This window comes from Corapipo altera, unplaced genomic scaffold (genome assembly GCF_003945725.1).
Source record: "Corapipo altera isolate COAL_440 unplaced genomic scaffold, ASM394572v1 181b, whole genome shotgun sequence".
NCBI lineage: Eukaryota > Metazoa > Chordata > Aves > Passeriformes > Pipridae > Corapipo > Corapipo altera.
In genome coordinates, this window is record NW_020884963.1 from 1,527,093 (window position 1) to 1,552,172 (window position 25,080).

The 25,080-nt window shown below is 51.6% G+C and overlaps 1 protein-coding gene across 2 annotated transcripts in view; it reads right to left on the minus strand.

Moving 5' to 3' along the window:
- The window catches only part of ATP2A3 (ATPase sarcoplasmic/endoplasmic reticulum Ca2+ transporting 3), a 52,069-nt gene that overhangs the window by 23,401 nt on the left and 3,588 nt on the right, over positions 1-25,080 (minus strand). For both annotated transcript variants that reach the window (XM_027664431.1, XM_027664430.1), the window contains exons 2-8: positions 9,666-9,683; positions 9,144-9,226; positions 7,883-7,987; positions 7,014-7,152; positions 4,158-4,238; positions 3,687-3,772; positions 2,703-3,167 (exon numbers count right to left, since the gene is read on the minus strand). In XM_027664431.1, coding sequence (XP_027520232.1) covers positions 2,703-3,167; positions 3,687-3,772; positions 4,158-4,238; positions 7,014-7,152; positions 7,883-7,987; positions 9,144-9,226; positions 9,666-9,683 — 977 coding nt within the window. The remainder of the gene's footprint in view (positions 1-2,702; positions 3,168-3,686; positions 3,773-4,157; positions 4,239-7,013; positions 7,153-7,882; positions 7,988-9,143; positions 9,227-9,665; positions 9,684-25,080) is intronic.

Genomic DNA, 25,080 nt, shown 5'->3' on the forward strand with positions numbered 1-25,080 from the left:
TATTTGTGGGAAGCAAAGGCCACCTGGGGATGCACCATCCCTGAAGCAGCACATGGCATCAGCTGTGGGCCTGTGGGGAAGGCAGGTGAGAAGGACACAGCTCCACTACTCTGTCTTTTCTGCACAATCTTTAAAAGAACTGCTCATCAAGAGGCACACAAGGTAGGACTGCTGTCTGGAATTGTAAGAGGCTGTAATCCTCAGTCACTATTCCATCAATCAGCCCATGGATCAGCAGCATTTCCCTCCTTTGCTGGAAGCAGCCCCAGCCGTAGCACTGACCAGCAACTGGCACAGCCCCTGGGACGACCAGCCAGATCTCCCAGTAATTAATGACTGGTTTAGACAGACAAAACTGCTGAGCCAAGGCACAGTGCCCTGGAGAGTGCAAAGTAAATCATGCCTGCCCAGCTCCTGGGTGGCTGTACCAGGGATGGGAGTTTGCATGTCCAGGCTCCGCTAAAAGCCTTATGGAAAATAAACCCCTTTCTGCTCAATCCCCAAAACACCAGCAGCCATCTCAGAGACAGCCAAACATGTAAGAGCAGAGCTGAGATGCTTCTCCCCCTGTCAGCTTCATGGTTATTTAAAGGTTGGGAGAAAGCTGTTCCTGGTTCCTCCACACCCTGGTTCCTCCACACCCTGGGCTGGGGGAGGTGGTGGTCTCAGAGACCCTCAGTTGACCATACAGTGAGTGACATGAACCACAGGTTTAATCTGATTTACTGAGTGGGTTTATGGCTTTGTTACTGTGGTGCTGTAACTTGAGTGGACTTGAAGCCAGAGCAAAAGCACCAAAGCCTTGGCCACCCCAGACAAGGTCCCTTGCACAAAGCACCTCATGTGGGGGGACACTAAGGGGCACAGATTCATCCCTGCTGACCACCAGGGATCCACATGTGTCCTGTTGAGCTGGTTCAGACAGCACCCAGGCCACGAGACCCTGGCACTGAGAGGGACCCAGAGGTACAGCACAGCCCTTAAAAACCAGCTGAGAGTTTGAAAACAGACCTGAAGCCTCTCAAGAGTCACTTCAGAGCTCCACAGACCTGATGTCAGCAGTGGCAGGCACCACCCTGCAGCCGAGCGGCTGTGCTCATCCAAATTAACGTGCAAGTTCATTAAATCACACTCAATTAACACATTTTCCAGGTTATTGATGGGCTTTGGTGGCTGTTTCACCCCCTGAGCCAGACGCTTGGCCCAGGAGCGTGTCCTGGACATGCCAACGGCCACCCAGCACAAATATTTACCCACAGCCTCGTCCTGCCCACGTCAGCACGGGAATCCCTGTCCATTAAACATTAACAGCCCTGGCTGTGTGTCCTGAGGCCAGCCTGGATCACAGTATCATTCCCTGGGAGGCAGGACTCAGCCAAGTGAATAACACAGATATAAGAAAAGGGTTGTGGGGAGATGGGGTAGAGGGTACATTGTATTTTTTAATTGATTTTTTTCTCTTTTGCAAAGTTGCTAAGTTCATTCTGCAAATAATGACTTATGCCAAAACCCTTGTGTGCCACTGCCCCACTCTCTCCCTCTCCCTGTTTCAGCATCACCAACCCTGCCTCTCCCAACTCTGCCACATTGAGGGGGGTGATGGCACTTCTTCCCGAGTTCAAGGAGCAGACCCTCTGGTTTGGGAAGGAATGGTCACTCCTCCCTCATCTTCTGCAGTCTGCAGAGCTAAAGGGACTCCAAGCACTAGGGCCACCCTTTCCTTGCTTCCCTGAATCACTGGGTCAGAAAATGGGGCTGGTGGGAGCCTCCCCCTCGTGCGAGACATGGGCAGCTTGGTCACTGCCTCGTTCCAGCCCTGTCTCGTTCTAAATCACTTACAGGGCAGAAATACCAGACATTTCCAGTCATTTGGAGTTTGTGCTGAGCAAACCAGTGGCCAAAACCCATGGTCAGCTTGCAGCACTGTCACAGCTTCCCACCAGGCTACCCGAGTGTCAGAGAGGAGGGATGGTGGCCAGGTCCATTTTTTCCCACAGCAACACATTTTCCAAGTTTCTCCAATAAAACCGGCACGCCAAGGCCGTGAAAAAAGATTTCCTGACACTTGTGGATTAATGGGGAAACTGAGAAATACTCAGATGGTCCAGGCTCTCCTAACAAGTCACCTCTCCACCCAGTCAGGCACATGGGAGCAAAGTTCCCTGGCAGATCTGGAGTTTTCGCTCTCTTCACCAAACCACCCCAGGGCTCCCTCCATCAGAAATGCTTTTCTTGCGTCCAGGCTTTGTAATTTTGCACGGTCCAGGATTTCTCACTGGTTTGCTTAAAAACAGGGGAGGAAAGAGCAGGAGAAGCAGAGGAGACTGACTGGGTTGGCATCTCCAGGAGGTCTGTCTCAACACGACATTCCTGTAGGAGGAAACACTCCATGGAGAGGAACCCCTGAAATAACTCTGCAACACGGCACCTCTACACCGGCGTGCTGACAGAAATCAGGTTTTCTGATTACCACCACACCAAGAGAAGCCCTGATCCTTACTGACCCTGGCCGTGCAGCGAGGAACCTCGGGGCTTCCCATAAACCACCCTCCCTGCTCACCTTCCCATTCCTAACATGACACGAGTCAGGTGAGGGCAGCAAAGCCCATCACCCCAGGATGGGGACGGAGCAGCGCAGAGTCCTCGGGGGCTTCAGAGCATCCCCACTGCACCTCCAAACCCCGCAGGCCCCCGGCACTCACCCGGCAGACGGACATCTGGTTGGTGGTGAGGGTGCCGGTCTTGTCGGAGCAGATGACAGAGGTGCAGCCCAGGGTCTCCACCGAGGGCAGGCTCCGGACGATGGCGTTTTTCTTGGCCATGCGGCGCGTGCCCAGTGCCAGGCAGGTGGTGATGACGGCCGGGAGGCCCTCGGGAATGGCGGCCACCGCCAGCGCCACCGAAATCTTGAAGTAGTAGATGGCCCCCCGGAACCAGGAGCCACCGTGGACGGGGTCGCTGAAGTGGCTGATGTTGATGACCCAGACGGCGATGCACACCAGGAAGATCACCTTGGAGAGCTGCTGGCTGAACTCGTCCAGCTTCTGCTGCAAGGGCGTCTTCTCAGGCTCGGTCTCCACCATCTGGTTTCGGATCTTCCCGATCTCAGTGTACACCCCCGTTGCAATGACGACCCCCACGGCCTTCCCAGCTGCGATGTTGGTGCCCTGGGAGGGAAGGAAGGGCAGAGTGGATATGTGGGAATGAAACCTCTCAGCCTAAGCAGGGAAATGGGTCACTTGATGTGAAAGGAGAACGTGAGATCTTGGTTAAGGGGAAAAATGGGACATCCTGGGGTTTTATATAGACCCATTCTGAAGAGCAGGAGATCCCTCCTGAGAGCTCTCACCCCTTGAGGACTTGACTTCTGCCTGAGAAGAGCACGAGCAAGGAGGAACCCCAAACTTCCAATAGCTCCAGGCTCAACCACAAACCTTTTTCTCATCCACCCTACTTGACAGAAAACCTGTTTTAACTGTCTACAGTATTTAAGGGCATCATGTGCCACAGCGTAAATGAAGTTCTAATGAAGCAGGTTCTTATTTTTATGGATTTGGGGCTCTTTTAATGAATTCAGGTCCTTCTTATGCATGCACTCCCTTTTACTGCTCAGACATCTCCCGTGTCCATCAGCCTCTTCACCTTGAAAACCACGGGAGAGGTGGGGATGAGTGTAAGTGACTTACAGAGAAAAGCATGTTCTTCTTGTCCTGGTTGACAGCCCGAGGGTCAGGGATGGGGTCAGCATGTTTGATCACCGACACAGACTCCCCTGCAGAGACAAGAGGGGACAGATGGACCATCCATGTTTCCTCTCCAGTCTCCACTCAACACCGTATAAGCCTGGATCACAGCCCCCACAGCATTCTAGAGCAGCACTTCATCACCAAACCATCCAAACATCCCTCAGGGGGATGTCAAACCCCATCTGTCGCACAGGAAAGCCCCAGGCTTTGTGTTTTGCAGGAGGGATGCCCTCACCCACCTCACCTGTGCTGTGACTTTGAGGGCCTGGAAAGGTCCCTGCAGCATCTAAATCTTGCTCTCCCACCCATTTCCCACCCCAGCAAAGCACTTATCCCACTATCATTCCCAAAAGCTGCCTCCAGGAGGATGGCAGAAGGAAGCTGCCCCTGCTCCATCGTGCCCACACGCACCTGTGAGGATGGACTGGTCGACCCGCAGGGTGGTGGAACGGATTTCAATGACCCGGATGTCTGCTGGCACCTTGTCACCAACTGCAAGGGCAAGAGCAGAGCAACCCCATCAGGTGGGACTGGCAGCACCTGCCAGCCCAGGAACAGGGATAGCAAACCCCAAATGGAGACCCGCCATGTGCAGGTGCATGGCAGCACCCAGCCTGCAGCAACGAGGTGTCCAGCCCCTGGCAAAGCAGGGTCCTGTCCCAGGATACCCTCTTTCTGCATTTAAAGCTTAATTAAAGCATATTTTTGTCTGTCTATAATTCATAAGTCTCCCCCAGCCAATCCCAGGCAGAACCTGGCTGCTGCCCAGTGTCGCCTGCTCTGCCACGACCCCATCTCTCCTCTTCCCTGCAAACTACCCCTGCACTCTCATCTTGCCTCTTCCCTGCAAAAAACCCAAAACATCCCCATGTTGAAGCAGCCCAAGCTTCCTAAAATACCAGTTTTAACCCTGTTTCAGAGTTCTCTGGGCTGACTGGAAGCTGTTGACAGTGGAAGATCTTCTGTGTCCAAGACAAACATCCATCCCTGTGTCTCCTGGCATGGCACAGTGGGCACAGGTGAAAGCCTCTCCATCCACTGCGAGCTGCTCAACACCACCCTCTGAGGCACAAGTGCTTCCTTAAAAAACCAATTTAAAGCTGCTTTTCCCACTGAGTTTCTTCCTCCTGGCTCTTCCTCCTGCTGTGTTATCGGCTGGACACAACCGTGCTCCGACACTTCGGAAATACTGAGGCTGAGCGAGCCCTGGCTCGCAGCCCCTCACACCACTTACACAACACCGCTGGCTTGGCTGCTAACAATCCTCCCAAATCCCAGACTTTAACGAGTGCTTCCTCCTCGGGCTCGTAAACCCCCCCCCCCAGAGCAGCAGGAGGGGACTGGCACTGCTCCATCACCCAGCCAGTTATTCCAGCTGCAGATCCCAGCGCTCCGGGATGCAACGTGCAACATCTGCCACCCGGCCAGACCTGCCCTGCTCCTCCTCACACCGATTTTGAGGGGGGCTGAGCTGGGGGGGGTGCTAAGCACAGGTGCCCACAGCCCCCCCAAAATATTCATTTCATGCACAGAGTCAGACTTTGCATCTGTTCAAGGGAGCTGGATCATGTTAAAGGGAGAAAAGAGCTCCGCTTTTTCCCTGGGAAAGGCAGCAGGGTTTGCAAACATGAGCTAAACCTGCAGAGGAAGACTCTGCAACACCCAGGGACAGCAGAGCCGTGGGGGTGGCACCTGCTCCAGGGAAAACACAGCATCCCAGGAGGTGGGCAGATGTTCCTGGTATGGACCTGGCACTGCCATTACCAGCTACTGCCCACAGGCTGATCCCCTGAACACTGCAAGTGTCCCCCATGCCAAAAAACGAGGGAAAGAGAGGAAAACAGGAGGCAACACTGCATGGCCACAGCCACTGGCATTGCCCAAGCACTGCAGGAGCAGGCAGGGCGTGCAGCAACCAATGGAGCTCCCACAGTGATGCCCTGCCTGCACTTTTTGGGAAAGGCAAAAGCTGCCTGCCCTAGGACTCACCTCCACGGCCTTGTTACCAAAGGGCAAAACCCAGCTGGGTTTAAGCAGCCTGCCAACTTCCAAACACCCTCCCCTCCCTGCCTTAACACAGCAGGTTTCCTGCTCCCTGCTGCCAAATTTATTTCATTTGCACATGCAAACAAACAGCAGCCAGTCCCTCCTGCTGCGCTGTCACACTGTCCCCAGGGTGTCACCTGGATGCCCGCTGCATGTTCAAAGCTTTTGCTCCAGGTGTGCTTTCCTATCAGGCACCTGACAGCATCCTCCCCACTTGCCATAAGCTCCTCAACCCACAATTTGCTAATTAATTTGCTAATAATTTGCAAACCCCTCCAGAGAGCTCAGCTCTTTCCCTCCCGGTCACGATGCTGATTGTGCCATTAAAAAGTAGTATTGGGCTGCTGATGGGCAGGCTGTGTACACTTGATTTGGGGAAAGATGGCAGAATTTAATTAATAATCCATTAATTTAATTGAAGGCCAGGTCAGCAGCTGGAGTGCATTGCTGGAGCTGGTTTGGGAGCACTGCCAGCTTGCCCAGCTGAGGATCTGGCCGGCTCTCCTCTGCTTGATCCTCCCTGCATTATTTTTGTGTTCATCTTCCAGCTGAATCCCAACTGGAAGACATAAATAACAGCGAGCTGGCTGGGTGCAGGAGGGATTGCAGCATGTTTCCACCAGCAGGGCCACGAGGAGGAAAGGAGAGGATTAGTTTTGTGGCTCTGGGGATTTACGGCATCGTTTAAGGAACAAACAAAATGGGATAATTGGAATGCATCCTCCTCGGCTCCGGTGGGGCAGGCGGCAGATCCCCAGGAATCCTCTGCTGAACGAACAACCCCGACAGAAGGGCTGGGGCATAAAATCCAACCAGGGGGGCAAAAGCCCCCTACAGCTGTTTCTCTCTGCTTCTCGCCCTCCCTGGATAAGCAGCCCCAGTTCCCAAGGAAGCCTTCCCACACACCACTGAACGGCAGAGCACCCAGCTCCAGCCCTTCACCCACGCCTCGGCCGGGGACGTGTGTGGAAGAGCCGCTTCCAGAGAGAGGAAAATTAAAAGTTCTTCCAGTTCTTCCAGAAAATGGGGAAACCCTCCAGAGACACAAAACCTGCGTCAGAAATGTACGCTCCTTATTTTTTTTTAATCCCTTTTCTGCTGTTCTCCACTGCCCCGTGTTCAGGGCGAAGCCTTGACAGACTGATAAGCCTCAGTTTTGGGGCCTGCCCAGCCAGTACCACCTCCCCATCCGACCCTGTGCCCTGGGTGATGGCACTCTACCTGCCACCTCCACGATGTCCCCGGGGACAATGTCCCGGGCGCGGATCCGCTGCACCCCACTGCGGTCGGCCCGGATCACCTTCCCCATCTCGGGCTCGTACTCCTTCAAGGCCTCGATGGCACTCTCAGCGTTTCTCTCCTGCAAGCAGAGAGGAGCAGAGCTGGTGGTGGAGGAGTTGCTGGTGCCAGAAGGCTCCTTCCCCGCACAGTGCAAAGACAGGAGCACCCAAACCCCAGCCCCAGGTCTGGAATGCACTGGCACTGTGGGTGGGGCAAGGGCCGTGTCTTCTTCAGCTGCTGCGAAATGTTCCCCACTGGCTTAAATCACACCAGATCCTGGACAGTGCATGGCCCTTTGGGCTTGATTTTCTCTTTCCTGGTTTGGGAACCAGCATATCCCACCCAATTGTATTTTCCCCATCCTGCAACCCCACCTCAGATCAAGCTGCAGATAAATAAATGGCTTTAAAGTGAATACATACAAGAGAGAAGCATCTCTGGCTGAGGCATTTGCTCATCCCCCAGGAGGGACACAGCAAGGTGAGGGGCAGCAGCCACCATGGCTTTCTGGTGGAGGGGGCAAAAAGCTTTCCTTGGCAAATGCATTTGGCCCTGGCCAGGACACAAGCAGTGTTTGCCTGGGTAAGTGCAATACAAGCTTCAAACTGCAAAAGCTGCCAAAGAAAGACTGAAGGAACAAGACAAGAGGCAGCCAATAACTGAGCACCTGTGCAAGGGCAGCATGGCCAACATGAAAACTGAGCCTTTGGGAGATGAGTATCCAATGGCAGGAAGCAACCAGGCCTCTGAATGAAGCGTCTCAGCCGTGTGGAGCAGAGAGCTGGGGGTGCCAGGGGGCTGAGCCTTACCTGCCACACGCCCACCACGGCGTTGGCAATCAGGATCATAATGATGACAATGGGCTCCACAAACGCCGTCGTGGTCTCCTCCCCTTCCTCAAACCAGGCCAGGATCTGGTGGCAAGAGAAGGAACACAGTGGGGTTCAAATAGGACCAATGTTATAAGAATGGAAACTAGTGCCAACCAACATGTGTTGTTTGCTGGAGAGAAGACAGCCTGGAGGTGGCCAGGCCCACACAGCTTGGGTAAAGTGTGGAATTGCCATATCCCAGTGCTGGTGCTTAACTCAGGTGCCTCCACTCCTCTTCTGGGATAACCTAAGGCATCAAATGACCAGGGCTGGAGCAAACAGCCATGCAATGCCTGGAGGAGTGCTTGCACCAGGAAAGCATCCATTTTTGTGTAGTGCACCCACGAGGACACCAAAGGCCATGAGCAGATGAGTGCAGAGACCAGGCAGCAGTGCAGCCCCTCCTGGGCAGAAGGCAAGTGACACCACCTGAGTAATGGATGCAAGAGCAGCTCTGCAGAGCAGGGACTGACCTCCTGGATTCTACCACCCTGAGCTCTCTCTCCATCCCACAAAGACCTCATACCATAATAGAAATGAAGCACACACATAAATACTTCCACTCCATTTAGCTGCTCGTGGACCTGTGCTGTATCAACACAGCAACACCTCTGTGCTCTGCAGGGGCACCAGCACAAGGACCTCTGGCACAGGGCTTCACTCCTCTCTGCATGTTGTTCTGGGAATGTCTTAAACCCCACAAGGGACCAGCCTCCCTCCTTATCTACCCATGAGTCATATCTGAAAGGAGGGAACAGGAGTCTCAGCTTTGCCATCCCACTGCCAAACAGCCTGACTGTGCTCAGAAAATCAGTCATTCTCCAGCAGCTCAGTGGGAAACGTCTCCTCACGCAGAGTTGCTCCCAAAGTAGATTGTGGGCAAAACTGAGCTGACAGCTCAGTACTGGGGCACTGCAAATCAAGCTCAAATTGGAACTGGAACAGCCTTGGGTGAACAGAAAGAAGCCTGGGGAGTTGTTTTATACCACTTTTGGATGGATCAGCATTAAGAGAAAAATCCTCCAGTCCCCTCTTTAAGCAAACGTAGTGATATTGTCATTATGCCCGAGAAACCACTGCACTGCTGCTGCATCTCCTTCATCCCATAGGAACCTTCTCCCAGTTCCTTTGATGTTTGGATGCCACCTGAGACTGTAAGTGCCCTGAAAGATGCCCACCCCAAGCCCAGGGTACTTACAAAGGACAGAAAAGCTGCCATCAAAAGGATGCGGACGAGGAGATCCTCAAACTGCTCCAGCACCAACTCCCAGAGGGACTTTCCTGGTGGGAAAACACGAAGCCAAGCACAGTCAGTGCTCGAAAAAAACCCCAGAAGACAGATAATTTAGACCACTGAGGCCCTAAGACCCACGGGACCCACTCCCTGCTTGCCTCAGGCCTGCTCCAGTGCCCCTTGGCCATGGGCACTGGTGAGGACATCCAGCACTGCAGTGGGGGGGAGTTCCCTCTAATACTAAAGGCTTCCATTTCTGGCGTTGCCCTGGTTTTACTATGTCTGTTTCTAACTACAGAAACCAAATCCTCCTGTGTTTCTACTCACAGTGGTAGCCTCGCCACCACAGAAAGGCTCTGCTGTCAGCCCAGCTTTCTCTGGGATTAAAGCCAGGATTAAAAGACCCCAAAGATTCCCCCTTCCTTGTCCCCAGCACCCTCCACCCACACTCAAGGCACGTCCTCTCACCTCCAGCCCACGACTTACCTTCTTCTGCAGGGAGCTCTGTGGGTTTTCATCAACAGCACAAGGAGTGCAACGCAGCAAAAAATGACAAAAATAAAAGATTAATTAATGATTTGGGCTTTGACGAGTAATCTCTCCCCCTGTGCCCAGCATTCCACTCAGTACCCCAAAATGCAACTTGTTTTGCACATATTCCCACATCAAGGCAGCTTGTCCTCAAGCTTCTCAGTCCAACACCAAGTAAGCAGCCCTGGAAACATCATTTCCCTGCTGCAAGTGGCTCCAGCAGCATTTATTCCTGCACTCAGCCTGCCTAAAAAAATACTCCTCAGCAGCTGCCCTCTCCAAATCCAGGACACAGAAGTCCAACCATCCCATAAAATGCCCTGCCAGAAACCCAGTACAGCCCCGTTGGGGACCATAACTTTCAGACCACATTTCCTCTTAATCAGCTGCACTTTACAGCCTGCAGTGCTCTAGGAAAGAACTCCAAAGCTGATGCTCAGCTGCTCCAAGCCATCCTCCTGAATCCACCTCGGTGGGTGCAGAGCCTCCATTCACTCTGCTCCCAGGCAAACCCGAGTCCAGTCACGTGCACAACCTGAAAAAAAACCCCAAGGGCTCCCAAACATCCACTGGTCTCCTCAAGATTCCCACATCCCCATGAGGTGACCATTACCTTCACATACCACGTGCACCGTGGGGTCCCACAGCCACTGGGCAAAGCACAAACCCTGGTATCCACAAGGGAATTGCTCCTGCATCCTCACCCAGGCAGCACTGTAAGGTTCTGCTTGCAGGGGGGGCTCAGGAGTGACCCCCCTGGTTTTGGCAGCTGAGGGGTGCTTGTGTCCATTTGCACCCACTAGAATCAGGGAATGGTTTGGGTTGGAGGGACCTTAAAGACCATCTCACTCCAACCCCTCTGCCATGGGGAGGGACACCTTCCACTAGCCCAGGTTGCTCCAAGCCTCCCCCAACCTGGCCTTGGACACTTTCAGGGAAAGTCCCTTTCCAGCTCTCTTGGAGCCCTTTAGGTACTCTCTGAAGCCTTTTCTTCTCCAGGCTGAACAGCCCCAAATCCCTCAGCCTAGTTCTGCACCCCACAGGGTGGCAACAGGCAGGTGGCAGTGCTGGTTTAATGGTTGGACTCAATGATCTTGAAGGTCTTTTCTGACCTTGATGATTGTATAATTCCATGATAGAACAAGATGTTTCTCCAACTATTTTTGTTTCTGGGAGGGAATAAAGGACCACATGAAGTTCAAAGTGTCCCATCATGGGATGAAACATGGGGCTGTCTCCAAGCGCCTCCAGTGGGGGAGCCCTGAGCAAGAGCAGGAAGTGAAACCTGCTCAGCTGTTTTCCATCACCTATTTTCATTCAGAGAAATGAAAAAAAAAAAACCAAATCAAACCCACCTTCACTGAACAAACCAGTGAAAACAAGAAGCCTGGACGTGTTTACACTTCAAACTGCACCAGCTCCTCAGTGCTCACAGACACACTCACTAGGAGTTGTTTTAAACCCACGTCCTCCTAGATAAGGCTACCCTGATTCCCTGCTATCCTAAAAAACAGGCTGGAACGTAATGTCTATAATTATTCTTATAGCAAAGATTATATATATAATCTTGGAGCAGCTTCAGTGTTTCAAGTCGCTCCAGAGAGGGTGTCAGAGGAGGGTGGCTCTTGTCCCTCTCCCAACCAGCTCCTCTCCACCCCCGGCTTCCTCTCCCCAGCCCAGAGAGCCACCAAAATTAAAAGTAGAAGAGATCTGCTGCGCTATTTCCATCCAGGCTCCACTTTTGAGGGTGCCAAGGTGTGAGGTGAGAGGGTTGGGGGCAGGTGGGTGCCCCGGGGGAGGCGGTTGAGGCTCCCACAGCTCTTGGCCCACCGGGGTGCCCAAGGGGTGAATTTCCACTCTGAGCAGCCACCCAAAACGCGGTGGGGTCCTCCAGTGCTTCTCCCACACGGTGTTTGCATGACGAGCGGCAGCGGCGGCGCTTGCAGAGCTGGGACTTTGCATGAGATCTTGATTAAAGCACGAAAACAGGTTTCTGTGAACTCAGGAAACACGTGCGCTGGGGCAGCCAGCCGAAACACCACCGGGGACAGTGACACCACCGCTGTCACCCCAAATGCAGCAACGCTGCTGCAGGCACCTCCCAAAAAAACCCAGTTTTGTGTACTGTGAAAATCAGGCAGTTCCCTTCCATCAGCGACTCCTTCCACCACCACGCAGCAGCTCAGTGCCCATTTTGCAACAAATACCGAAAGAAATAAGGCAAAAAGTCACAATAAACCCAAATTCTGGGGTTTGAGTCGATCAGAACCCACCAGAAAACAGGAAGGTTTGGGGCTGACGCCTCTCATTTCCGAAGTCTCACTAGAAATAAGAGGGTTTGCTACTCATCAAAACACAAGTTCAGTGTGAGTCAGCCCCGTGGCACCAGGCAGGGCAGCAGAGCTGGTGCCATGTCCCATCCGTCCGGGAAACCCACCGCAAGCCGCAGGCAGAGAACCAGCAAAATTCCAAATCTGCAATTCCCTTTGGACAACGTGGCGAGTGCAAACAGGCTGAAATGGAAAGTCCTGGCTGGCACCTGAATAGCCCCTTTCTTTGGCCAGTGGCTCAGGGCTCAGCAGGGAGATCCTACCCTGGGCTCCCTGATACTGCAACACAAATGCAGTGACACCATCAAGGGTAGAAAGTGATGGTGGTTGCTCAGAGTATCCCAAAATCTGCAGTTCCTCTGCTCCTGCTCTTCTGCATCACAGCTCTGAAGAGCTGAGCCAAGAAAGTGGAGATACCCCAACAGGGCAATAGGTGCCTGGATGTCACAGGCCCATTCCCACCAGCAGAAGAGCATGGTCCCCTCCAGGTTACTGAGGCAGCCCCAGCTCCACCATCCCACAGGGCTTTGTCTTGTGGGGGCACAAAACACAGCTCCAGGGACTGCTGAACACTCACAACTTGCTCTGAGCTTGTCATGCCACATCTTTCCTCGCTGTGCCATCACATGGTGCCATTGGCCCACGCTGGGCTGCAAGAGATCAATACAAGATGCTCTGAGGGCACGCAACCAGCCCGGCCACCCCGGGCAGACGTGGGGCTGGCGTCGGGCTATTTTAGCAGGAGGTTAACCTCCAGCTCCTGCCAACTCAAACAGGGCTGGCAGCCCACGGGTTGGCGGCCTGCAACATGGCAGGGCACGGTAATCAGGTGATGAAAAGGTAAATAAACACGGGTGCCACCCACGAGTGAGGTGGTGCGAGAGCCCCCGGGCACTGTGACAGCCTTCGTGCCCCCAGGGAGACCCGGCCCTGCTTCCCCGGCCAAAGCAAACACTCAGACTGGGACAGGGTGGCACTGGGGGCGCTTTAAGGAAATGTTTGAGTTTCTCCTGCTGTAACAGGATCAAAAATCCCTGGAGCAGCACAGCCCTACAGCAGTGTTTCTCCATCGCACGCCGGGTTATCGCATCCCCCTCTGCTGTGGGGGAAACAGAGGCACGAGGTGACGCTCTCCAGAGCCAGTGCACAGCAATGCAAACCCCGGTGCGACCCAGAACAGCAAACACCTTGCAGGGTGAACACCGAAATACCATTTTCCCCCACCACTTCAAGAGTTTCCTTGGGATAAAATCAGATTTCCCTTACGGGAAACACTTCTGCCCCAAGTGATGTGGGAAGGGCACCGGCATGGTGCCCAGTGGGAGGATAATGATGAGCATCACACCCAGGCCAAGCTTTCTGCTCCAAGTAACTCCCTTCAAGCTATATTTCTACGTTGTGAACTCATTTTATTTTTTTTTCCTGCCTTTAATTTCTTTTCCCATATGCAAGGAAGGGGAAATGGATGTGCAAAATAAGGGACGCATCTGATTCCCAGACTTTGCTGACAGGCAGGAAGAAAGTAGTGAAAAGAGTAAGAAAAACCCTAAAACAACCCCAGCTGGGAGAGCAGCCCCCGCTCCATGACATAAAGCAGGAACCCAGGCAGGGCTGCTCTGGGATCCTTCCACCATCCTGAAAGACACCAGGCAGGATAAACTGTTATTTTAACTGGCTGCCTTTCCCAGGGCCGGCTGCATGGGAAGGATCCCATCCTGGAGGGACGTCTGCTCTGCCTCATCCCCGGTGACAGCCAGCACCACACACCACCAGCGCTCCACAAAACTGCTGGATTGCACCACCAGGACAGGCTTTGCTGGGGTGTTTTAGCACACACACTCAGCCCAGCATGTGCTCAGTGTAAATCCCACCCAGGGATGGAGGTGTGAGGCTGCTCCTCACCCTGCACGGTGGTACTGGAGCTGCACGAGTGCGAAAACCAGCAAATTAACCCTGGGCGTTCTAGCGTTATCTAGGATGACAAACACTCAAAGCCAAATGGTGCTCATGCTCCCTGATGTTCCCAGAGGACAAAACACAGTTATCTAAGTGCCTGGCTGTGTATGACTTAAATTAACCCACATGGTTTATGTACAGCTCCACGCCTGAGCTTCCCGAACGCTGCTGCAGTCCTGGGGCCTGTCCTGCACCTCCTGCCTCACCTGGGCTCCAGCCACACACTGGGGCAGGAGGTGGCTCCACTTGGGAAGAGCAGGACCTTCAGGGTGCAGCTCAAGGGATGTGCTCTGCCTGCTTCAGCTTCTGCCCAAATCTCCCTCAACCCCTGCCTGCCCTGGCACCCCTCTCTGCCTGCTGGAGCCAAAGCTGCCACGTGTTATTGCACCAAGATGGGGAGCAAACACCCCCTCCCAAAGCTGAATTAGCCTTTTACCAAAAAGCCCCATACGTTAAACCCCAGCAGCCAGGCAGCCACCTGGATCCCAGCAGGGTAAGGGACAGAGCCCCGGGGCACCCCCATGGCAGGAGGGTGACTGACCCCAACCACCCACACATGGAAATCTCATCCCTGGGTGGGCACAGCTGCAGTGGGTGAGTGTGTGACATGTGAGCCCCTGCAACCCAAGGAAAATAGGAGTTAACCCTGCATTAAAAAGCACATTTTGAGTGCAGGCACAGCACTGGGAGCAAAGAATCACAGAATGGTTTGGGTCAGAAGGGATCTTAAAGATCATCCTGTTCCAACACCCTGCCGTGGGCAGGGACACCTTCCACTAGCCCAGGTTGCTCCAAGTCCTGTCTAAGCTGGCCTTGAACAGTTCCAGGGATGGGGCAGCCACAGCTTCTCACCTGTGCCAGGGCCTCACCACACTCACAGGGAAGAATTTCTTCCCAATATCCCATCTAACCCTGCCCCCTGTCAGTGGATGGGGCATCCATCCCCATCCCTGTGCTGGGTGACCACAGCCAAGCTTTGCTTTGCACCACAACCCGCTCTCAGAGGATCCAGCCCTTCCCATGTCCTCCAGCACCCCCAAGGAGCTGGTCCCAAAGCCATGGGTGATTTTCCTCCTGTGCCTTCCCCTCTGGAGTGAAGGCAGTGGTGGCTCTGGGTGTGCCGTGGGTGGGGGAGGCAACTCCAGCCCCAGCACCTTATTTGCCTACTGCCTCACAGCTGCTTTTTCCTGTGTGCCAGGTGAGGTTTGGTTACACCAGTGACAGCCTCTCACTGGGGCTGCTTCAAAAGGCATCAGGAAGATAAAAGGAATGAGGTACAACCCCCCTCCCACGGCAAACACCAGCACTTTGCTGTTCCCGTAACTCCCTGGCACTCATCCCTGCTCCAGCCCTGCCCTGCACTTTGCAAAAGCCCCAAATCCTCCTGGCTGGGGGATCCACAGCCCCAAAAATAAGCAAATTCGGGCCAGAGGAAGCACAGGGGATGGCAACAGCCTGGGGTGGGTGAGCAACACATGAGGATGGATAGCAGAGGTTTACGGGCCAGAAACACCCTTGCTGCTTTCCAGGCCATGCTTTAGGGTAAAATGATCCAACCATTTTCCTTGCTGGCACCTGGACACCATCAATGGCTGGCAATAAAACCAGCCCCAAAAATTTCTGGTTTGGGTCACAAGGCTTCCCGTGGCAGACAGGGCTCTGGGCCAGCTGCTCGTCCTGCCCTCCCGCTGCTCTTCCAAACCCACCAGTACTGAAGCCAGCCCAGCACCACCGGCCCCTCCAGGACAGGGACAGGGTCCAGGGGAGAACAGGAGCATCAGGCACCCACAGCTCCACTGCTGCAGTCGGAGAGGGGAAGCTTGAAAGGCTCATTTGTTCCTTTTCTGGCCAGCTGAGCTGATCTCAGCAGGTCAGGGAGTAGGAAACACAGTTACCCTGGATGTGCCCCTCAGCAGCAGCAAAGAACCATCCCAATCCAGCCCAGTGCCATCTCCTTCTCCCCACAACATCAGCATGTCCCCATGCTGAAGGCTGAGCCACAGCCACCACGTGCCACTGTCCAGGGAGAGGGAATCAGGAATGGAGGTGGGAGTGTAGCATCAGACCAATGGTCCAAGAAGCTGTGTGAAATAGATAAAGAAAATCTAACCAATCCCACCTCAAACTTGCCTTCCCTTTTTCTTGGAAATGGCTCATTCCCAAATCATTGGACAACACAAGTTTTCCTCTGCTGTGGTGCAGGGGGTCCCAGCATGGGGTCACAAACCCTGGCTGGCATCCTCCTCCCGTGACACAAGGAAAAGCAAATCAGTTCCCTGCCAATATCCCACCTCCTTTTCTTAATGCCAGGAAAATAAGGGGAGAAGATTTTACCCATTTCCCCCCCCAAAACGAAGCTGCCACTCAGGTTTGCCCTCCAGCGCCCACCTGGCGCTTGGAAAAATACAGTCTTGTGGAAATTCTGTGGGAAAAACTGGGGGAAATGGGCCTGCAAGTGGTGTCCCCTCATCCCTGTCCTCATCAGTACCCGCAGTGGATCTCGGGATCGCTTTGGGAGTGGGAGGGAGCGGGAGGGAGGAAACCTGTGGCTCCAGCCAGGGATGGATTATTTGAGCAAACTAAAAGCAGTGGTTTGTTCCCTCCTGCACCAACGCAGTGGAAAGAATTTCCAGCTCCGGTTCCCGGGTGGAAAAGCTAAAAATCTGCATTTAAATAGTAACAGTTTTGGAAAAATGAAGAAAACAAACCAAAAACCCCACAACCACTACAGGAGCTGGAATAAAATAAAGCTAAAGGTGGGGTGGGTTTTTTTTATTTTTGGGGTTTTTTAGCTTCTCCCCACCTCTGCTCCGAGCAGACCCTTTCCATAACCACAGGGAAAGCCAAGGGAGGGACACTGCCGTGTTTGGGAACCTTCTGGCAGAATTGCCACAAACCCAGCTTCAATATACTCTCTTTTTCCACCCTGGAGATATCATTTTATTTGCTTCTTTATTCCCCTAAGCCTTTTTTTTTTTTTCACCTGATTTCCCATTGTAAATATTAAGCAAATTGGGAATTTTTGGCCCGTAATGTTTTCTCACCCTTTTGGGTTCTGCTGCAGCCCTTGGCTGCTCCCCACATCCCAGATGAGATGCCCCCGATGCCACCCTGAGCCAGCAGAGTGGCTGAAAAGCACCAGCCAGGCCAGGGCAAGGTGTGATGGTGGATTTGTGCCCCCTCCAGACACCCTGGACCATCACACACCACCGCAAACCGGCCGCTGGCAGCGAGTCCAACACCCGGCGACAGAAAACTTCACAACATTTTCCTGGCAGTGCTGGGAAACAGTTTAGGAAACCAACCACAGGGAGCTGCGGGGGCGGCGGTGCCAGGAGCCCCAGCGATGCCCCCACTGCCAGGTCAGCTCAGACACGTGCCCAGCCCTGGGAGGATTCAAACGCCCCGGGGGAGGAAAGTCAGCCCCGAAATTGGGCTGTGCCATTCAGCTGAGTTTTGCAAGATTTGGGGAAGAGCAAGCTGGGGCTGTGCTTGGGATTTTTTTTTTTTTTTTCCCCTAAAAAAACAGGGAGGAAAAAAAAGGGATATTGGAGCTGAAAAGGCAGGTAAGAAAATCAGAACAGGATGCCTTTGCAAAAGAGGAGGCATTCACTGCTGGGAGGAGAGATGTTGCTCAGCACACAGCAAATCCTGCTGTGCTCAGTGGGGGGAACAGCATCCCCCAAAACTGCCTCCCTAAGGACCAGTTCCCATATCCCTTTACACTGAGACAAGCATTTTCCACGAGGCTGTAAGTAATCACCAAGGATATCAACTTGCATGAGATGGAAAATAAACCAATAAATAATAAAATGAGTAAGAAAAATAAATTATAAGTTGTATTGTAAATGTAACCAGAGTTGCTGAAGCGAAGCCCCAAACCTGTAACATCAGTTAAGAAAGGAAAAGAAAGAACTACAGGATACTGCTTTTAAATCCAAACAGCATCTTCTCCCCTTCCCTGCCAAGATGAGGAATCTGCTCACTCTGACCTCTCCAAAAGCTGATATTTTAATTGCTAGATTTTAAACAATATGTTTTAATCAATCCTGCTGCCACCTGTGTATTTATGGATCAGGAAACCCCAAGCTTTGCACACTGGGGTGGAAGGATTCCCTGCCCCAAGCTCGGAGCTGAAGGGAGCCAACTCCATGTTCAAGGGTTGGAGTACTTTTTCCATTGGTTTCTTTTCTGGAGGAAATGCCTTTGCCACGGCAAACCTGTGGGAAACTTGAAAGTTTGAATGTGGCATCTCGTCCCAACCCATCTCCCATCTGCTGGTAAGTAAAACCAGGATGATAAAACCTATCCAGTGTATCCACAGGGCAGAGCGCCCCCTGACCCACAGGGTGCTAAAGAGCTGCTTTTAACTCAAACTGAGATAATCATCATTAATTTATTTCACAGAACTCCTTGCCCCAGCTGACCTGCCCCCACCCCTCCCCTTGCTTTTTCTGGTATCTGTTCTCAGAGCACAGTCTATTTTCAGCACTCCTCTTGGATGGGTTTTCATGGAAAATGAAGTCTACACTGCCCTTAGTTTAGATTATATCAGAAGAAAAAAATTTCTGTAGGATAGAAAAGATCTGTTCTTCTGGATGGGAAAGAGGGGTGAGTTGGACAATTAATACTTTTCATGGATGAACTCTCTAAGGTCATACATCTCTGTGTAACTGAAGCAGATCCTTTCCTGGAGTGAGACACTCAGAGATCCCTGGAAACATGAGTCCCAGCTAGGGTTTTTCCACAATCTCCTTCCAAATACGTATAATATCTGTGTGCAAGTCTATAAGGATGAAATATTACATATATATATATATATATGCATGATACCCACATACACTTGTGTATAAGAATAAAATCTTTTATATATGTATACATACAGGGATATCCTATATATATTTATGTCAAAAAGGGGTGAAAAAGGGAAGAATAATGTGAATTAGGCTTTTGTAAATAGAAGAGGAACGCCAGAAAAGGCCTGAGCCAGCACAGCAGAGCAGCCCCATCTCCTCCTGGTCACTGCAGGACTCCCTCTCTGGAGGGAAGCAGAGAAAATCCCTGGTCTCCAAACCATGGAAAAGCCCAGAAAAACGGCAGAATTCCAAAGGACACGGTGACCCGAGGGGAACCCTCTGTGGTGGACAGAGCAGCAGGACCAGGAGCTCAGCTCCATCACTTCCCCTCTCCCGCCCTGCACTGCTGAGCCAGCCTTTTTCAGTTTTATTTTTCCACTCGCTCCCCGCATATTCCTTAAATTAGCCCTTCTGTTGACTCGGAGGTTGCAAAATGGAAAAAAAGGAAAGTGCAAACAGGCAGGTAAAGGGAGGGTTATCCCGACCCCGGCTGCCAGTCTCCCGGGAACAGGCGGTGCCTGCTCGGCGAACTCCAGCTGAGCCGATGTTTTACAGGGCGAATCCCTGGGGATTCGGCCACTGCCGGAGGGGACGGAGCCACTGCTCGGCTCAGTTCCTCCCCGAGGAGCTCTGGGCTTTCGCTCCCCGCGGCAAAGGAAGCAGAAGAGAGAATCTCCCCCACCCACACACCCTTCCCAAAAAACAACTGATTTTTATCAGCAACAAGCGCAAGAAAAACTGTTTCCAAACCAGAAGAAGAAGAAGAAAAAAACACTAAATAAAAACTAAAAGAACCCCCACATATAGTAAAGCAAATCTCTAAGACAAAAAAACACAGCCTGCAAGCGCTCCGGGGGGTTTTCTCCAGAAAGAAAAGTTAAAAGAAAAAAAAAAGAAAAAAAAAAGGCATTTTGGCCATGCATCCCCCCACGGAGGACACGGACCAGCCGTGGGGACGGGTCCCTGCACAAGGAACAGCTTTCCCACCCCCTCCTGGGCGCGGCACAGCCACGGCCGGTGGCTTTGGGACCACACGATTTCAGTGGGATGGAGAAATCCCGGGAGCGCCGGGGCTGCCCCGACCCCGCGTCCCCCGACCCAGCCCAGCCCTTCGGGCCGGATCAACTCCCGGCCCTTCCCCGCCTCCCCCCGCGCCGCTTTAGAACACACAGAGTGGTTAAATAGCAGGAAACACACGAAGCAAAAATACCGCGGGCAGGAACCCAGGGGCACAGGGGACACGCAAGAGCAAGAAGCGGATTTCCTCCCCAAAACATCGCGCCTCCGACGGGGACGGCGACCCTGGAGCGCGGCTGGGCCGGGCCACCAGCAGTGTCACCGTCCTCGAGTGCCTTCACCATTCAGCTCCTGATAGGGAAAAACCAGCTTTTTATTGTCTGTGGTTTGTTTCCCCCCATAGAGGAGTCTTTGTCCAAAGGTAACTTCCAAATATTAATGTGGGGGAAAAAAATTATATATATACGTACAATCTCAAATAAGACATAGATATATATATAAAAACCTCAAATGGGATATGAATATACAAAATCTCAAATGGGATATATATATATATATAAAATCTCAAATGGGATATATATATAAAATCTCAAATGGGATATATATATATATATATATATAAAATCTCAAATGGGATATATATATATATAAAATCTCAAATGGGATATATATATATATAAAATCTCAAATGGGGGATATATATATATAAAATCTCAAATGGGATATATATATATATATATAAAATCTCAAATGGGATAGATATATATATATACAAAATCTCAAATGGGATATATATATATATAAATCTCAAGATATATTATCTCAAATGGAGCATATATGTGTAATCTCGAGTGGGATACACATATATATAATCTCAAATGGAACACATATATATATATAAAATATCAAATGGGACATGATACATACATTAAAAAAATCTTAAATAAGATAGGGGTTTATATTTATATATATATATATATATATATGTAAATATATATATATATAAAATCTCAAATGGGTTTATGTAGGACCACAGGATAGAAGCCAGGACTTGCATCAGCACATCCAGCAGATTTCTGAACATTTAAATTTTAGGAGGATTTTGATCAGAGCAGTGGAACCTACGTTTAGGGCTACTATAGGTCTACACTTCAACAAGAGGTGCAACATTTCAGATTTCAGCCACCACAGGTCACAAATTGATGCCATCACATGCCCTGAAGCACCTGATGCCTGGGGATGTGTTGGACCAGGCCAGCACATGGGATCACCACCAAACCACAGCCTGACCTCAGGACTCGCCACCTCTGCGGGTGAGAAAGAGAAAAGGCTTTTACAGAGTGATAACGAGCAGCCAAACCTCAAAAACTGGGAGTTTCCCACAGAAAATCAGCAAATACCAGTTATAGACACAAGGTTCATCGCTGGCAAGGATTAATTCAACTTCTCTTCAAAAGAGCAACCCTTTGGACTCACACCCGACCTTTCTTTCACAACATGACTGGCTCGACTCAGGCGAGTCACCCACTGAGCCCCGGCGTGGAGAAGACCCATCAGCATTAATCCTAATGGGAATAAGGAGCCTCCTGTCCCAGCTCTGCTCCTGGATGCTGGCAGAGCAGGCAGCTGCCTGCAGCCCTGCCTGCGAGGGGTTAACCGCCCACGGAGGAGCCTCTGGCGCACACTCACGTCATGGAAACACTCAAGTAACCACAATTTTCTCTATTGCTTTTTGGCTCCGGTTTTTCAACATTTCTACACTTCCAGCCCAAGATCTCTGCTACCTGTTTTCCAGCGAGGTAATTGGTGCCGACAGCAGCTCGGCTGAGCAGCTGGGAATTTATTTTTAATATAGGTTACTGTTATACTTTCTGCTCCCAATTACTACCGACACTGAGATATAAAAAAGATCACGACTCACAACGCTGGTAAAAAAAAAAAAAATAATTATCAGATGCAGAATAATAAACAGAGGTGGGCTGGGGGGTTGGTTCTTTCTAGGTTTTCTGGGTATTAATATTGCACTGGGTTGGACTGAAGCCCCACAGAGCTCAGTCCTGCTGCCACCCACCCACTCACCCCCAGTGGCCATAGGCCCCTCTCCTCCATTCATCCCTTCCTCTTTCCCATCCCACTCCTCCCAGCCTCCTCAGCATCAGCTGTTTCTCCTGGCCAAGGTGTGCTGTTTAACCAGGAAGGGCTGCCTTCACCCCATCTGAGATGCAAAGGGAGGTCATCCATGTGTGCCACATGAGAACCAGGGGAAGGGGAGGGGAAAAAGGATAAAAGAAAGGATTAAAAAAGCAAGCAGAAAACCCCATCCCTTTCCTGATAATCACGACCTGCCTTAATATTTCCACCCTGTCATTGAGACTGTGAGTGCCAGGAATGCTCCCAGGAAACATCAGCCCAGCAGCTCAGCTCCTGGTCCACATCCCACTCCCAATGCCTCCCCTCTGGACCGCTCTGCAGATGGTTACTGCACTAACCCACATCACCCCAGCCAGCCCAGGAGACAACAGCCTTGCTTCTGCAGCTCCACTGGTCATGATCAGCAGAGAGAGCCCTGATGGGCTTTTCCCAGGGAAAAAATTGAGTAGGAGTTCTAGAGCACCCTTGTGCAATGTCAGCACCCAGACACCCGGCATTACCTGACAAAAGAGGTTTGCTATTCTGCTTTTACTGCCCCAATCCCCATGGAATACAGCTCAGGTATTGCTCATAACTTCTCAAACCTTCTTTTGGCAGCCCTGAAAACATTAACAGGGATGAGTTATCCACTAACCCCCCAGGTGAGCTCGACAGACCAAGAGAAGGGTTTTGTGGCAGGTCTGGACACAGCGATGCCTCAGGGAGGAGAAGCCCCTTCCCCACTAGTGGGGCTGCACCAGCTGGGCAAAAGGCACAGGGTGCAAACACTCAACATCCAGCTCATGGCTTACAAAAAATAACCTTAAAAAAAAAGAAATCATAAAAACCATTTTGTAGGGGCATCAGCATCCCAACTGACTCTGCAAACGCTGTGTGTGGGAGAAAAAAATCAAAGCTGGCTCCTCCAGAGGTTTGAACACATGAAAAAGCATCACACCAACCTAATTTTTCAGGACTGTGAAAACAGAAGCATCTCAGGGCTGTGTGCAGAAGCCACGAGGCTTCTGGTGCCTTTTGATGACCAGTTCAGATGCCTGGTGCAAATCACAGGAGGGCACCGGGAACGCTGCTCTCGAGGGAGGGTTTGTGCATCAAGGAGAGCACGGGTCAGCCCAGGTCTCAAGTGCTGCAGAGGGCAGCTGTCAGCACCAGAAATAACAACCATCTGCTTTAAGCTGCCCATGCTCAGCCCCGTTCCATGCCAGCATCTGCAATTCTGGGCCTCCAGCAGGGATGTCCCACAGAGTCTGTGCCAGAAACATCGCCTGGGCTGTGGCTGTGCCAGGACAGACCCGACCCACAGCCAGGAGCCTCCTGTTTTCACACCATCCCTTCTGCAGGAGCAGATCAAACACAGAGCGAAAAGGCAGCGACTTGGACGCTTCTCAAAAATTAAAATTCTCCTCGGGAGGAAGAAAGCAAAAGCAACACCAGGCGTCGGGTGATGCTTTTTACTCAAGGAAAATGGGTTTGAGGGAAGCTTTAAAGAGGAAAACTTTAAAATCAACAGGATTTTTCAGGGATTTACCCTGGAGGGGATATGACCACAGAATGGGATTCAAGAGCTTCAAATAAGATCCGGAGATAAGAAAAGGCTTAAGACACAGAAAGACCAACAGCACTGAAATGACAAAAGGCAAGATGTGTGGCTATGTGGTGATGGCAAGGATGGCACTAGAATGGCTTGGCTGGAGTAGGGAGCTCAAAAGAGACACCTTAATTACTGGGGGAGAGGATTAGCCTGGGAGAAGGGGGATGTTTTGCTGCTAATGGTGTATTTGGAGGGCCGGCTCCAGCCCCTTACTGGAAGCAGCACATCCCAAGCCAACATCTGGGCATCCACAGTGCATCCAGCTCCTCCTAAATCAGTGTTTTGTAGCACCAGCTCTACCACCCCCAGCTTTAAAACCAGCAATGAAATAAAAATATTCATGAAATAACACTTGTGCCACAGAAAGGCCAACCCCAGGGGGAAACAGGGCAAGCAAAATCCCTTCACCCACAGCACAGCCTCTGCCTCTCCTTGCCCTGGAAACCTTCCTTCCCTGGTTCCTGCAACATGTTGAGAGCAGATATCATTTTTTTTTAATATTCCTCTCTATTCACAATTTTTTTAAAGGTAGGTGTGAATGCAGATAACCTCAGAGGACAACACAGGGATGAAAATCCTGAGTTTCCTCTCGTCGGCTAGAAAAACTTTGTGTAGTCTCTCCCCAGATTTGAAGGCACTCACAAGGTTTGAATGCCTCAGCATTTCTCCTGAGGGAAAGGATTTGGAGGAGAAGAAGAAAAAAAAAAAAGCCCCACAACCCGTAGCATGTTTATGAATCAGACTGTTCAGCGTGTGTTTCGGGGGTGGAAAAGGTGGGCGATGCGCAGAGGAACAGAGCGCAGAGTTCGATGAGTCAGAAAATGCTGCCTCTTTCCTCTCCTTGCTGGCATCTTAAATATTTCAGCGTGAAATAGAAATTTTATTTTCTTCTTTATTATTGTCAGGAGAGAGCTGGAGCGTAACCTTGGCTCGTTAGCAACCGCCGGCAGCTCCTCCGACGTCAGGCCCTGCTCCGCAGCCGGAGTACGCACGGGAACACGGGTGTGCACACGTGTGTGCTGAGGGATGTGCAGCCCTGGGATGGGCTGGGAAAGGATGCAAATAAATATAATAATAACAACAAAGTAGCGGTGATTTTTCGAGCCAAGCAGGGGCTCGGATGCAAAAGAGCAAAAAAGCTCCCTTGAGAATGAGCCTTGGTGGGGTTTTGGGAGAGCAGTAGCACATCCCAGCCTGGATTTGGGCTTGGGGAGGTCTCCTTCTCCCCCCCTTCCAGGCAGGTTGGGGCACGCACATGGAAAAATACACACAAGGACTGGGGGTTCCTGAAATAAGGCTTACAGAGATGTAGGGAGGGGTGTTATAAAAGAGAAGCAAATTTGCACATGGGGTTTGAGTTCATCCGGTGCCGAAGCTGGTTTGAACAACGCCTAAACCAGTCATCCCGTGAATAATGTCACCACTGCGCCTTGCAGCGGGGCACAGGAGGGTTTGCAGAGCGTGGGGGG